This window comes from Condylura cristata, unplaced genomic scaffold, assembly GCF_000260355.1.
Source record: "Condylura cristata isolate star-nosed mole 26May11 unplaced genomic scaffold, ConCri1.0 scaffold00011, whole genome shotgun sequence".
Classification (NCBI taxonomy): Eukaryota; Metazoa; Chordata; class Mammalia; order Eulipotyphla; family Talpidae; genus Condylura; species Condylura cristata.
The window spans coordinates 21,574,385-21,589,111 of NW_004567112.1; the positions used below are offsets into that span (position 1 = coordinate 21,574,385).

At 51.3% G+C, this 14,727-nt stretch overlaps 1 protein-coding gene across 34 annotated transcripts in view; it reads left to right on the plus strand.

The window, feature by feature from the left end:
- The window catches only part of SORBS1 (sorbin and SH3 domain containing 1), a 205,724-nt gene that overhangs the window by 91,072 nt on the left and 99,925 nt on the right, over window positions 1–14,727 (plus strand). For 20 of the 34 annotated variants that reach the window (XM_012723568.1, XM_012723549.1, XM_012723539.1 and 17 more), the window contains 5 exons: window positions 1,520–1,588; window positions 3,838–3,933; window positions 5,833–5,961; window positions 13,062–13,088; window positions 13,191–13,303. In XM_012723568.1, coding sequence (XP_012579022.1) covers window positions 1,520–1,588; window positions 3,838–3,933; window positions 5,833–5,961; window positions 13,062–13,088; window positions 13,191–13,303 — 434 coding nt within the window. Of the gene's footprint in view, window positions 1–1,519; window positions 1,589–1,638; window positions 1,746–3,837; window positions 3,934–5,832; window positions 5,962–13,061; window positions 13,089–13,190; window positions 13,304–14,727 lie in introns of those variants that run through there. The other 14 variants (XM_012723544.1, XM_012723564.1, XM_012723565.1 and 11 more) reach the window with 4 other exon arrangements.

A 14,727-nucleotide genomic window follows, 5' to 3' on the forward strand; every position in this document is an offset into this window, starting at 1 on the left:
GCCTTCGTGCCAACACCCTCCTCCCACCCGCTCCAGAGATGTAGGTACAAGGGAGAACTTGGCATGGGGAAATTAGTCTTCATCTGTGGACTGGGGCAGTGAGCAGGACAGAGCTGGAGCGGCCAGTGCCAGAGCACAGCTCCGTGTGTGTGCAGTGTTCAGGCTGGCCTGTCTGTGGTGTGTTAGGCCACTCGTCTTTGGGAGGCTGATTAAGAGCCAGATTAGGGTGACCCTGTGTCATCCAGATGAATGACTGGGCGTGGAATGGGCTTTACTCTCAGCATTTGGAGAAACCGAAGACAGGCATAAAGCACGAACCCAAAATGTTTATCCCTGTTGGGGGCAAAGAGGAGCGGTAGGTAGGGCAGACCAGACTTAAGAGCCCAGCTGAGTGATCTTGGGTGCCTGGCAGCCTCTCTGAGGCCTCAAGTTTCTGATCTATAAAGCAGGAGCTCCTAACTCCTAGTGCCAAGACTTAAGGATGAGATGAGCTGTTGTTTAGGGTCATCTTAGTATAGATCTTGAGTCCGAGCAAAGAGATGCATGGAAAACCATAGCTGTTAGGATTTCACTGGCGGCTCGCTGGTTTTTGGCTGTTGGGGATCACTGCAGGCGCTCAGCCCTGTGTCCCAGGCTGGTAGGGCCTGCTGCCAGCCGCCTTGTCTTCTCTGGCCCTCATCTTTGGTTTTGAGATGGAGAATTAAAACTATATTCCATGCAATCATTTGTACATTTTCTGGGGACTTGAAATACAATTTTCCCTCTGGGAATTGGTAATATAAATGATTGGACTCCCAGAGTAAACCCAGTATTTGTTTTCAGAAGAGGGAAAACAGTGTATTTAAAGCAGATGAGTTTCAGAAAATCACACTGCATTGTTCCGTTTTGTTTTCATCGGTCTTTCAGCCCGGGACTTCTTAACTCAGCGAAGGCTGGGTCAGCTCAAGGTCTACAAAGTGTTCTCAGGATGCAGACGAAGGGCTGGGGTGGGGAGGGACAAAAGGGAGACAGGGAGGGGGCCAGGAAGCCCTGTCCTCCATGGGCCACAGCACAGGAGCCTCAGCTGGGGCAGAGGCCATTGAGGGGGTGCAGCCTCTCGAGGCACTTCAGGGGGGGAGGCACATCTTTGATGACGGAGTGTAGAGGGTGCTGTCAAGGAGCCTGTGGTCTGCGTCCTGTTACCCCCTTCCGGAGGCTTTCAAGATGGTACTGAAAGTCTGGATAGGCCTTGGTCAGGCGATGGGCGCCATTTTGAGGGAATTAAAAATACTCTTTTAAATGTCAGAAAGGAAGCCATAGCAAAGAAGCCAGGGGATTTACATCCCCCAACACCTTGTCCCCAGGTAGCTTTTGCATCCTCTGGTCCAAACCGCACAGTGTTCTCAGACCTCTCCCCAGTGCCACAGCATCCCATCCGGGCCTGAGAAAACCTGCATGTCACCAGCACTCCCTGCCAGGTGGGGCCCTGTGGATGTCTGCCAGACGTGTCACCTGCCCGTGCTCTTTCTCTTTCTTTCAGAATGTGATGTTGGTGCCTCTAAAGCCGTGGTGAATGGGTTGGCACCAGGCAGCAATGGGCAAGACAAAGGTAAGCCTCTTCAGGGGAAGCCCAGCCTGGTACAGGACTGAGAGTCTAGAGGTGCAGCACAGGTCGAGCCTGGACCTCCCGCCTCATAGGGACAGTCACGCATCTACTTCCCGTGCTGATTTCCTGAGACCCTCAGCTCTTCCTTGCATCTCCTGAGGTGAGGCTGCCATTTCCCACTGTGACGTGACATAGTAAAGATGGCCCCTAGCTTACCAGACGCTGTGAAGAGCAGACAGGCACCGGCCTAGGTGTGCCTCACCCCGGCGCCCGAGGCCTACTGGCCCGCATCTCCCTGAGCCTGTGTCTCGCCTTCACGGTCATGGTGACACGTTCACACCATCCCGACCCGGAGGCAAGAGTGGAAACTGCCAGAAGAAGTTACCTTGGCAGCGTTAGCTTCATGCACACCCTCTCCTATTTCCACTCTTAAAAGATGTTAGGACCAAAGTGGAGGTGTGAAATGTCTCCTCCTGACCCTCGCCACGTGGCGCCCAAGCGGCCAGCAGCAGCGTCGCCTCTGCTGTGTGGTGAGGGTGGGGGCGCGCAGGGGGAGGGGTGCATCCCATTCCACGCTCACAGTGCTCTCGGGGGTCCTTGTCTTCTAGGTGTCTGCAAAATGAGGGAGTTTGGTCCTCTGCTGTGTTTATTCCTGAGTCATTCAGAGTTTGGGTCCCGGGTTCTAGCAGTGATCAGCCAACTAGACTCTCTGGTGTCAGAAGGGAAGGGCGAAGTCCTGTCGTCAGACACGCCAGAATGCCGCAGCTGTGAAGAATGGTTTCAGAGTTTGCTGTGTTTGTTGTTATTTTGATCCTTTTCTGCCAGTCTTCCCGTTAAAACAGGAGAAATGGAAGTGGGAAGAAGAGCCACAGCGAGAAGGCAGCGTCGGAGGCCGAGGCTGGGGGCTGTTTGGGACGCGGCGCCATCTGGGCAGGAGGTGGCCCTTGCTGTCCTCTCCTTGCCTGCTTGCTCTCCCGCCTGGCACCCTCACGGTGCCGGCTGTGCTCTCTGGGCACGGGCAATCTCTGCCAAGTTGCTCTGCGGGCATGCCGGAGGCTTTGCCTAAGGAGTATTTGAGCATTGCTGAGCCAGGGTGCCTCCAGCCGCACCCTGTGACTTCATGGAGAGAGGAGATTGCAGGGCTCTTTGGGGAGGGTGCATTCTCCCTGGGAGGTCAGCAGGCTGGCCTGGGGAGGTCACTGAACCAGGTGCCGGGACAGCTGAGCCCCTCCACAGCCTCTTCACTTGAGAGCAAGATGACTCTGAACTGTTCGCTGAGCCTTCTCTGAAAAGGGTCACAACCCCCCCCCCCCCACCAGCCTCCTGGGTGGTTCTCAGGGCCATCTGTGGGTGGCTCCCTGCACCGCAGTGCTTGAGGTTGGCGCCGGAACACATGAGCTGCCCTCTCTTTGTTTGCTGCCACTAGAGGGCCAAGGGGAGGCCTCACAAACAGGCTTGTGAGAAGGAGGATATGCCCACCATGGAGATGCCAGAATGTGGGGGTGCAGGCTCCTGGGAGACCTGCACCAAGGCTCAGGACAGCAGCCTGCACCACACCTGTGTGGGCCCGTCCCTCAGCTGGGGGTCTGCGTCCTGGCCCTTGCGCTTCGTGCTGCCCACGTCTTGAGTGTGCACTCAAACACTTGGCAAACTCTCACCCTGGAAAGGGTGGGCTTAAGCAAGACCATCTGCTGCCCAACAGATGGGGTTCTGATTTGCTTGGGGGCTAGAGGGCTGTGATAGTCAGAGCAGGCACAGGAACCCACAAGTTAGGATTCTGGGGAAGCAGGTGTGATGAGTGAAAGAGCAAGCCCCTCGCAAACTTGTTCCTTCCACCCACCACCCACCGGGGCCGATGAGCCCTACTACTTCTCCTCGGCATCCTCGCCCATACAGACACCCCAGTGTTCCCCCGGGGGCCCCTTGGGCCCTGACTGCTCTCCCCTGCATTTGCCAGGCCATCTGCATCCCTGTAACTGTCTTTGTCCGGAGCCTTGGCAAGTTCCTGGTGTGTGTGGCAGGAGGCGCAGACCCGCTGACCTACTGCATTTGGCGACGGTGGGAGGGAGCTGTGCCGTGCTGGCACGGAGCTCTGGGAGAGAAAGCAGGGTGTTTAACCACAGCATCTGCTGCTCTTCGTGTTGTTCTTGTCATGTGGGTGACTTCCTGCTATTGTCCTCCCCAGTTCCTCAACTGCCTGAGTGTTTCCCAAATGTTTTCTGGGTGTTCCATTTACCCTTTTGTGTTTTCAGCAACTGCCGACCCTTTACGTGCACGCTCTATTTCTGCTGTTAAAATAATTCCTGTGAAGACACTGAAAAACTCCTCAGGCCTAGTACTCCCTCCAGGTATCTCTCCTTGGGTTGGGTTCTTTTTCTGATTGCTAGAGATCATGCATGGTTTCCTTTTGTCTTTGCTTCTAACAAAGACTAGGAGGCTTAACCCTTGCATGTCTAGGAGCCCTTGCCCCCCACTTCCTCAGCCAGCCTCCTCTCTGCCTGTCTGTGTGAGAACGTGTGTATGTCTTTCCTGTGCACCGCAAGCGTGGGGCACTGGGGGCCGAAGCCGTGCCCTCCCCCCCCAGGTCAGCCCAGAGGCTGAATGTGGCTCTGACGGGTTTGAGCCACATGGGTTTCTTACCCTCTCCCAGTACTTTATTTACAACTCTGGTCTCCCCGAGAATTGATGGGCTTGCACAAAGGAACCTCTGAATTGGATTGAACTTGAAGCACTGTCTTAGATCCTAAACCTAGTCTTGCCTTAGATGTTCCCTGTGCAATTCCCAGGGCCCGCCCTGCCGTCACCTCAGCTGTGACTCCTCCTGGGAGGAGTGCCATCCCAGTGTCGGCTACAGCTCATCACGTCCTTGGATACAAAGCAGGATGGAGAGACCAGGTGGCTCTCTTTCCAGGGGTGCTCTCAGGAGTGGGGCAGACCTGCATCGGAAACCTGTGGAGGGCTGGGTCTGTCAGTGTGCCCCTCACCCACTGAAAAGACCACATATCGTTTCCCAATAGCTCTGTGATGTCAGTCACTTCTCCCCTTGATACAGATGAATAAGAAAAATGCTCCCCAAGGCCCCGGGGTGCTCTGTCGCATTTTGTGTTTGTGCGAGCCCCTTCCAGTGGAAGAGATGCGGATGGGGCAGATGTGTTCTCCGAACACTGACAATTCTCCCAGAGTGGTCTGAAGGAGCTTGCGGAGGGAAAGGAAGAGCAAGGAGAGGAGGGTTTGCTCGCCTCTGTCCTGACCCAGGAACTGGCATGAGTCGGACATCTGAATCCCGGTCCTGCCTGGTGCTCTCACATAATCCCAGACTCGACAATTTTAGGTCAGAGATCCAGGCTGTACTGTGAGCAATTAAAATACCGAACCATGGGATTCGGCTCGGCTCAGCTGCACAGAAAGAATCATGCAGCGCAAGTGCCTTCTGAGTGGAGCATCTGAGAGTCCCCCAACACCCCCATACCGGTTTTCCTGGAGAATGGGCATCAGATCTTTGAAGACTATTTTGAAATCCTTCGCAGTAGAATTCTGAAAGATGACCTGGGTCTGTTATTAGGCCGTTGTGAACTGTAAGAGAGGTCAGGACCATGTGAAGGCTCAGTTGAGGTGCTGAAAACCCTTTTCATTGCAGGATGTAGCATTCTAGTCGTTTTCTTTGGTGTGAATTCTCTTCATTAAGGTTGGAATGCAAGGCTGTCACCCATGATCTTTCCCCCTAGGCAGCATATCCCGGCTCATCATTCAGGGTCTTGACTGGCTCATGCAAGCTTTTCCCGTCCTCTTCTGTTGGAGAGCTGCGTGCGAGGAGCAGAGCTCCCCAACCCCACACTGCCACCTCACTCCTGTCTGAGAAGACTGGTCTGGGAGCTTGAGAACTCTTTCGTGAACTCTGTCTTAAACTCTGCCTTACTAATTGGCCAGAAGTATGCTCTCCAACCTAAACTTCATTTAATGAGTGGAATCAACCTGCCTTCACTCTGAAATGTTTTCAGCTGATCCTGTAACACATCATTCGACTCCGAGCTCACTGCGCTTCCATTGCCCCTAACCTCATGAGTGCAGTAAGCCCTGGAGGCGGCGTTGTCTCTGCAGTACCTGCAAATCTGCAAATTTTCATTGACCACCAGACTATTGCCAGAGTCATGTCATTCCTCAGCTGTAGCAAGTTGCTGGCTGACTATTGCTTTAGTCCTTCAGGAACCTCGAATTCAGCTTTCCCTTTTGGATTTTTTTCTTTTCAGACATGGATCCTACAAAAATCTGCACTGGCAAGGGAGCCGTGACCCTGCGGGCCTCGCCCTCCTACCGGGAAATCCCAAGCAGTAGTCCTGTGAGCCCTCAAGAAACTCCGCAGCACGAAAGCAAACCAGGTACCCTACCTGCAGCTGGGGAGGCATTCAGGGTCATGGCAGAAGAGCAGGAAACTCCAGTGCTTTTGCTCAGATAGTTGTAAGTTCATTAGCTGCCTCCTGATTAACCCAGGGGCCCTGGGGCAGTTGCTGGTTAGTGTCCTGAACGGGCAGACACACACTTGTACCCGCACAGACACAGCGGCACTGCCACTGATTTCAGTGTTTGAACAGATGAGCAGAGACCCCATTACTGACTCAGAGGGTCTCTGCAGGCTGTGTAGGCAGAGATGGCTCAGGGACACTGGGAGTGAGAGGTGAGAGGGGCTAGAGGCTGGGAACCTCTGGGCAGGGCTTGGACGGGGGAAGCAAAGAAGGAGGCAGTCAAGTGCAGGTGGCTCACCCAGCTCCCAGGAAAGCACAGTGGGGCAGGACTCTGGCCTGGGGGGCTGCTCGGCAGCGGGAGAGCAGGGTCAGGATAGCTGTTGCAGATGAGCCCGGGACACGAAGGAGAGCAGCTGAAGCCCACCTTCTCATCGTGGGCCACGGCTCAGGGAAGCCTGGCCCCAGCCCTCAAGCAGTGGGGCCCGTACAGCCGCCTCACGCCCTTCCGCCGCCACCAATTGGCTGTGCGGTGAGGATGAGCTACCAGCTGCGGGTCCCCACCGCAGAGGGCTGGTAGCATTACCATGAGGGCGAATTTTGCAGGGTCTGGACCGTGCCCGGTGGCGTGGGTGAGCTGCTCGATGTTAGCTGCTGCCAGCAGGTTGTGACCATGAGTCTTTGAATCTCGGGAGAGGCCTCTCCGTGGCCCAGGTGTTCTCGCCTTTGGAGGTTCCACGGGCGGTTGTCCTGGGCGGTGACCTCGCCCCTCGCAAAGCAGTAGCTGTTTCTCTCATTGTGTCAGAAGCTCCTGGAGTAAAAGGGCCACTGTGTCCCAGACCATGGGGTCAGAATTTGATTCCCACATAGAGGTCTGAGCTGTGGTCTGAGGCTTTGTGTTTCTGACAAGTTCCCAGGTTGCACGGACATTCTGAGGGCTACATAAAAGAGCTGCTGCACCAGGGGAGAGGATTTTTCCCTCCTTGAAGGGAATCAGGGAGGAAATGAGTTGGTAAGAGGAAAGAGAGAGGGCCCACAAACCCTTTTGGAGGCAATGTGAGGAGATGTAATGTCATAGGGTAAGGTGGAATTCTATGCGGTGGAGATGTCAGTGCTCAGCATCCTGGAAACTCATGTCTTCCTGTCCTGCCACCTGTAACAGGTGCCCGGCGGATGCCCTTGTGTGAGCCAGGCCCAGCTCTGGGAAAGCCCCTTTCTGGTAAGAGTGACCCTCAGAAGCTCAGGGAAGGCCTTTGTAGCCTCAGAACTGCAAGTTGGAAGTAGCTCCTCGGCTCTTCATTCCTGAGTCCACACCCACCTCACTCTTGTTCCACTGCAGTTTGTCATCACTAGCACTAGGAAAGAAAAGAGAATGCTGCAAAATCATCTCTTCCTAAAACCAGCTTAATCCTGAGGCCTCACTGAGAAGCTCTAACTCCCAAGATGGAGGTTGTTTGTAAAAGACAGAATCCTAAGGGATGACTTAAAGAACAAAAAAGATCTTACCTGAAGCACAGCAGCCCCTGAAATGACTTACCAGGTCCCTTGTCCTGATGCTAAATGGGAGTGAACAGGAGTGGAGGAAAGGGGGCCTTCAGCACCCTCTAGTGGTTACAGTGTGGCACTAGCAAAATGCAAGTAGCATTCCCCACTGTAGGCTTGCCCTGCAGTACGTGTGGGATCGAGTACTTTAGGAAGCTCTCCTTGGTCCCCAAATAACCCTATGTCTTATGAATTTCTAAGAGATAATTTGGGTGAAAAAAGATCTTGTTTCAAATGTATATAGTCTGCAGAGATCAGAGATAGCGATCGGTCATTATACCTTAGAATATATTAATTTCACTAGGTATTTTTCTCCTGGTAAGCCATGTTCATTGACTCCATATGAACAGGCGTTCATTCCATGTTATCTGTGTGCCAGGTGCTAAGTGAGACACTAGCAGTTGTGAAGAGCATTGGGGGAACAGGGAGATAGGCTAATTCTGAGTGAATTAGGTCAACACAGAGGGCAATTTGTTGCAACAGAAGCACAAGTTGGGGCCCCAGCAGGGACTGTTTTCAGACCATGGCTAAGAGACAACTTTGAAGACCATGTGAAGTATGCGGGACTTGGGCAAGATGGTTTCCAGGCTGCTCTAATTCCAAAGTGCTCTGTGACTGGGGGGAGGTTGGGAGTGAGCTTACGCCCATTCATGGGGACTGCTTCAAGATTGCACAGACGGTAGTTTGGGTGAAAAGGAACTGCTGGGTTTGAGTGATGGTGGTAAGTAGTCCCGCTGATAAAGCTTCAGGAAGTCCGGGAGGAATTAACACAGGTGGTGAGGGTAGGAGAGAATGTAGCTCTAGAGACGAGCCCCTGGGGGCCAGAGTTCTGCCCTGCTAACACTGCTGCTCATGACCAGGGTGCTGCTGAGCTTCTCACCTCTGTCCTCAGGTTCCCCAGGCCCCCTCTTCTCTACCTACTCCCTCCACCTGGGCAGCTTGTTGGTTCACACCAGTCTCCAGCCTGACCAGGGGCCTAGGAGCCCCCATGGGCCTCAGCTGGACTCACGACTCAAGGGGGAGCCAGTCAGTGTCTGCTGAGGCTTGACCTGTGTCCTGCTCCAGTGCTCCACGGATAGCCAATGTCAGGGTCCAGCTCCCACCCTTTCACCAGGGCCAGCGCCTGTTTGCCGTGCTTTCTGGCTTCGCCTCTTCCTCTGTGCAGCTGCTGGTCCTGCTTGCCGTGCTTTCTGGCTTCGCCTCTTCCTCTGTGCAGCTGCTGGTCCTTCGCCTGGATCGGAAGCTCCAGTCTTGTATTTCTGCCCAGCACCTGCGCCTCGATGGCTTTCCTTACGTGGCCCGTCATTCCCATGTTGCAGAAGTGTCCCCTATTTCCTCTTCCCTCCTCCCCTGAGAGGTGGCCTGGTTCTCAGTCTTCCACCGAGGCGCAGCTCTGCCCCTTACTGGTTCTGTGATGTGCACAGAAAGTGTACCACTTTAGAGAGCTTGGTTCCCTCATCTGTAAAATGTGGTTCTAATAGACTTAATGGGATTCAGCGGGATTTAGCACAGCCAGGTGCAACATAGATGTTCTTTAATGATAGAGAACCACCTAATTACTATAGCACTGGGGCCCATTAGGCCATAGGAGCCTGGACCGAGTGTGGCAGCAGTGGGAATGGAGAGCCAGGGCCAAGAGAGAAGTGCATTTGGAAGAGTGAAATGACATGGTGCAATGCACTGTATTTATGGACCACGGAGAGGTAGACTCCATGCAGGCCAGGAAGTGCCTTCCCTGGTTAGCTGGGGCAATATTTGTGGCACTCGAGGTGGTGGGTTTCTAAAGGGAGTTGAAAAGACTGTTGACTTCCTTTCAGGAAGAAATTTCTAATAGGCATTTGGAAATTGGGAGCCCACGGTGTGAATTTTGAAACCACCTGTACAAATGAATCCTGAAAGGATGGAGATGCTCTAGGAAGTGGAGTAGGAGGCAGCCCTCAGAGTTACTCATTTTAACCAGTTTCCAGTCTTCGGTTCTGAAGGGGTACTTTGATTCTGGATCACTGACCAGCCTCCTAAGCTACAATTTAGACCTTGCTGTTAGATCTGGAGCGAGCTAAGAACTTAGTCTTAGTGCTGACTCCCTGCCTCTGGGTGAAGCCTTATTACCATATTCCTTCTTCTGATATAATTGTCTCTCCAAGTCAAAGTGTTTTTATGAAACAGAAGACAGAGAGCCTGAACTGGCTAGGGTGTGACACCAAAATTCCTGTCTGGTACAGCCAGAAGACCATTAACCCCTGTGTTCTGAATCATAAGCCAAGTCCTTAAGTTTTGTTAATTCTGTGCCAGTTGGCTTTAGTCTCACCTGCCTGATTCTCAGCTGTAAAGTTAGCTTTGGACATGAGGTTGTTGTACCTATAATCAATTCATTTCCTCATGTTTGCTCTCTAGAAATGGCAGTAACAAAAGGATACCCTGAGAAAATTAAGAATGAATCATTAAAGACACACCCTACCTGCATTAACTCCATTCTCTGTATGTGCCATATGTGAGCATTAGGACCACATGAGAACTTGGAGGGACAAATCCCCACAAGATAACACCCTCATTTCTACATCAGCAAAACTTCAAGGGACTCCCCAAACCACCCTCAAGTTAGATAATTTGCTAGGACTTACGGAACTCATTGGAACCTAGTGTACTTACAGTTTATTACAGGACGAGAATTCAGGGTGAAGTCAGTCAAGAGGAGGAGAGGTGAAGTCAGTCAAGAGGAGGAGAGGAGGGTGAAGTCAGTCAAGAGGAGTCAGGCCTCCTTAGTTTCCGGCACTGAGGCCTGACAATGTGCTCACAGTACTACGAACCAGAAAGTTCATCCAGAGCTTTTATTGGGGTTTCACTACATAGGTATTTCCCACAATCCAAGTGTCTCATCTCGCTCCCCAGTCCATTAGGAGGCTGAGATCTTGCTAGCATCAAACCCTTACCCTAAATATGACAAAGAGATGTTCTCTCAAAGGTCATTCCAAGAGCTTAGAAGTTAACTCCCAGAAGCCAGAGGGTAAAGGCAGTGCTTTATTTTATTTTATTTTATTTTTATTTTGGTGGTGGTGGGGGGGTCTTTACCATACAACATGAATAAAAAAATAAATACAAATAAAACTTGGAACACCCAAATCTTTAGAGCAACTCTTCATGTAACTCTTGAATATTCTACCAAAACACATCAGTTGTGACTCAATGAAATTTAACCCAAGAAGAACTGGTCATCAAAGCAACTCAGAACAGATGAACATATAATAATATAAAAGATGTATTAACAGAATGGCCACCAGGAAAAGACTATATATGAAGAACAGATAAAAATAGACAAAGTAAATTATACTTCTTATCGAAGTCTGGGTTTCTTCAGCACTGTTAAACCTGTCTAGGACCCAGCTTTCCAGGCTGCCTCCCCCACATCACACCACCCCAGGTGATCTCAGGTAATATGTATTTAAAGGCACATTTCAAAGTCTTCTCAGCCAAGAGGTGATAATTGATGTTAGAAAAACTCTGTCTTGGGAGGGGAAATTAAGCAAAAATGGGCCCAGATTTCCGTAAGGATGGGAACAGTGTAAGGGTGTTGTCAAAGTGAGGGCTGTAGACCAGCAGCCTTCGCATCACATGGTGGAAATGCAACTTCCCTGTCTTCTTCTCTGCTGACTCCAAAACTGGTCCATGCAGCAGCGTTTTAGCATGCACTCTGTATTTCAGTGCAGCTAACTACGACTATACAGGGGTGCATATCACTCAAAACCTTCACCCCAGCCTTGCCTTTTTCTGCGCCAACATAGAATGTCTTTGACTCCCACCCCCACCTCGCCACAGAGCAGCAGATGATGGAGGGTTTGGTGGCTGTGGATGCTGACAGAGCTCTGCACTTGGTTCTGGAAGCCTGGGCTGACTGCTTTGTCATTTCCTGGGCAAATCTGTTTCTCTGTTCCCTTGTCCATGAAGTAGAGTCATTACTTACCTCACAGACTGGTTGTGGACACTAAATTAAATTTTAAATAGGAGAAAAGTGACTAATAAAGCCTGGCACTTAGAAAGGTATTCAATAAATGTTTGTCAATCTCCACTTGACATCTGGAAAGCTCGTTTCTCATCCCTGAGGACACAGTGAGATAGTGGCTTGGGCTGTGAGAGCTGCAATATTCGCCCCCTCTTTACCTTTCCGTAAAGTAAGGCACAAGCAGGAGTCTAGGGAGAAGGAAGAAGTTATGGGGTCAACTAGATCGGGGTGGGGCAAGCTATGGGCCATGGTCAAATCTGATGCACACCTGCTTTTGTGCAGCCATGAGCTCAGAATGGATTTTAGATTTTTAGATCATTGAAAAAATTTTTTCAAAAACACTATTGCATGTCATGTGAAAATTACATGAAATTCAGATTTCACTGTCCATAAGTAAAGGTTTCTTGGAGCGCTGTAACACTCATCTGTTGTCCACGACTGCTTTTGTGCAATAGCCACAGAGTTGAATAGTTGCTGCTGAGAACACATGACCTGCAAAGCTGGAAATACTGACCACTGTCTTTTAAAAAGTTTGCTGGCCCACAGGCTAGGTGGAGAATAGAGACTAGAGACAAGAGATGATGCAGAAGATAAGTAGCAAATACTTTTTGAGCTCTGGCAACCAGGTGCCAAGCGTTTCTCATGCCTTCTATTATCTAATTCTTAGAACAGCACTTAGGAAGCAGGCCTCTCCTTATTCCCATTTTTCAGACAGAGAAACTGAGACCTTTAATGTGCACAGACCCCAGAGACAGTGCGGTCTGGCTTCCTTCCCGCGGAGTTGTTAGCACTGGCATGCACAGCCTCCTGTGACTGGGTGGGGCCCGCCGGGAGGGGCTGAGGGGCTCTGAGATGCATCAGGCCGTGGCTAGGAGAGCTGGGTAGTAGCTGACGAGAGGGAGAAAGGCTACCGCATAGTGTGATGAGAGTGAAATTTTGAAATGTCTGAGTGGCTTGTTTAGTGGAAAGAAGAAAAGTAGGCAGAAAGGAAAAAAGTCCTTATCACAGCAGATACTTCTGGGCTTAAGTCATGTCCTCCCCCCAACCCAGCACCAACAGCCACAGAAAAAGTGCTTATCTGTGACTCGCTCTCCTGGGCCTGTTAATTACCCCAGCTGCTAGTAAGGAGTCATCCCTCTGAGCCCATGCCAGGCTCAAAGAGGGAAGGAACACTCGTGAGTAGGAACTGGACAGTGGAGAAGCCTGTTGCCTTCTGCCTGTAAAATCAGAATGTTGCGGAACAATTGTTTCTTCATTGCTGTGAATGTGAGCCTTGTGTTTCCAAAGGTCAGTGCCTGTGAGCACATCATGGCTTAGAGTGGGTTCCTATGGTAATTAGGCCACGGTGACTGAGGGTGTTTTGTGTCCTGCCGTGGGGTGCTGGATTTTTGTCTTTCTGTGCAGTGCTGCTGGGTTCCTGCAAATGTAACCATTTCTGTTTTCCCACTTCTTGTTTTCACCCTTTCTGTGCCACACCTAGTTCTGGAGTCAGAGAATTCCGAAGCAGGTATGGTTCTCTTGCATTCTTTCTACCCCCGCCTTCCGCCAGAGAAATCAGAGGGAGCGTTCCCTGTGAGTGAAGGGTTTCTTTTTACTTTTCTCATCTCAGATGAGTGGAGGCTTCTTCCCAACGCCGATGCCAATGGGAACGCCCAGCCCTCTTCACTCGCTGCCAAGGGCTACAGAAGTGTGCATCCCAACCTGCCTTCCGACAAGCCCCAGGTAGGCATGGCCCACGGGCTGGCGGGCTGGTGAGTGGCACCAGCTCTTGAGTCTTTTAGTTTCGATTTGTCTAGCTGGAAAAAGCAACCAACTAGGTGCTGAATTATACTTTGGGCCAACTCTGGGAAAGGTCTGCAAGACCAGCGTTAGGAAGAAGCTGGGATGAGGCCAGCAAGGCCTGGGACAACACTGGTGTGTGCCAGGCTATCGGACAGGCCTAGGGTGTTCTGGGTGGGAAGTGTCTGTGAAATGTTTTGAAAGAGGGAATCCATTTGACTTTGAATAAGTGGGGAGAATGTTTGAGCTTGTTCATTAAGAATTCTTTAGAATGTAATATTCGGAAGAAGGGTGCACTCTGTTTATTCCATTTGTTTGCTGGAGGTGGGTGGCAAGAGTTCCAGCAACTCTGTCGGGTGGCTGTGGCCAGACCCCAACCCAGCAACCCAGGAGCAGGCAACTAGAATGGCCGGACAGTGGGGTTTAAATTGCCCCTCAGTCTGCTCTACAAAAGCAAATCCCCTCAGGATTTACCTTGCAGTGATCATTTTGCTTAATTCTTTCTCCCTCAGTGGTTTTCTTGATCTTTCCTCCTTCCCTTCCATTTTATCATTTTGATGAGAGGAATAGATCCTGTTTTCTTTGAAACAACCTATAAGCAGTGTTTTTACCTCCATGGAATGGAGCTGTCCATCTTAAGGAAACTGCTGCTCAAAACTTGGGACAAAGATGTGTTCCTGGGGTGGGCGCCTTCCTGTGCCTGCCTTCCAGGAAGGCGCCCTCAGCACTCATCGGGAGCTGGGAGTTCCAGCATGCCCTTCCTGCTCCCACCCCTCCACTCCCCAGGTCTTCTGGCTTCTGCTTCTGAGGACAGAACACCGCAGTGGCTCTGAAATGAAACCGAGTCAGAGACCACGTTTTCTCTGCCCAGGCTCAGAGGTGGGACCTCTGCGGCCATGTACACTGAGCTCACCACTCACCCTTTCTGCCCCCCATCCGGGTCCATGCTGGCCCAGCTGTGCCCGTGCCTGGCCTCCTGAAGTCCCCATCAGACACAGGGACTCAGAGGTCACTGTCCACTAAATGTCCTGCACTGGCTGTGGTGCACATGCTTCCTTCTTGGGTATCCTAAGAGTAGGATACGCTCGGCTCTGTCCAGGCTGAGAGCGAGTGCTGGTTATTAGGGCCAGTGTAGCAGCACAGCCTCGTCCATCATCGGTGACTAGGCCCAAAGGATGACCTGGGGTTCCTTTTGGTTTTCTAGTAGATCTTCAACAGATAACTCAAAAAGCATGAGTGAATAAAAATCTCCATTAAATACAGTTATGTAGCAAGTTTCCTTGAGCTCTTGTTGTATTAGATCACTGTCAGGCGTTACCCTCAGGAGTTCATAAGAGTATAAGCCTTAACTATGGTGATGGTGCATG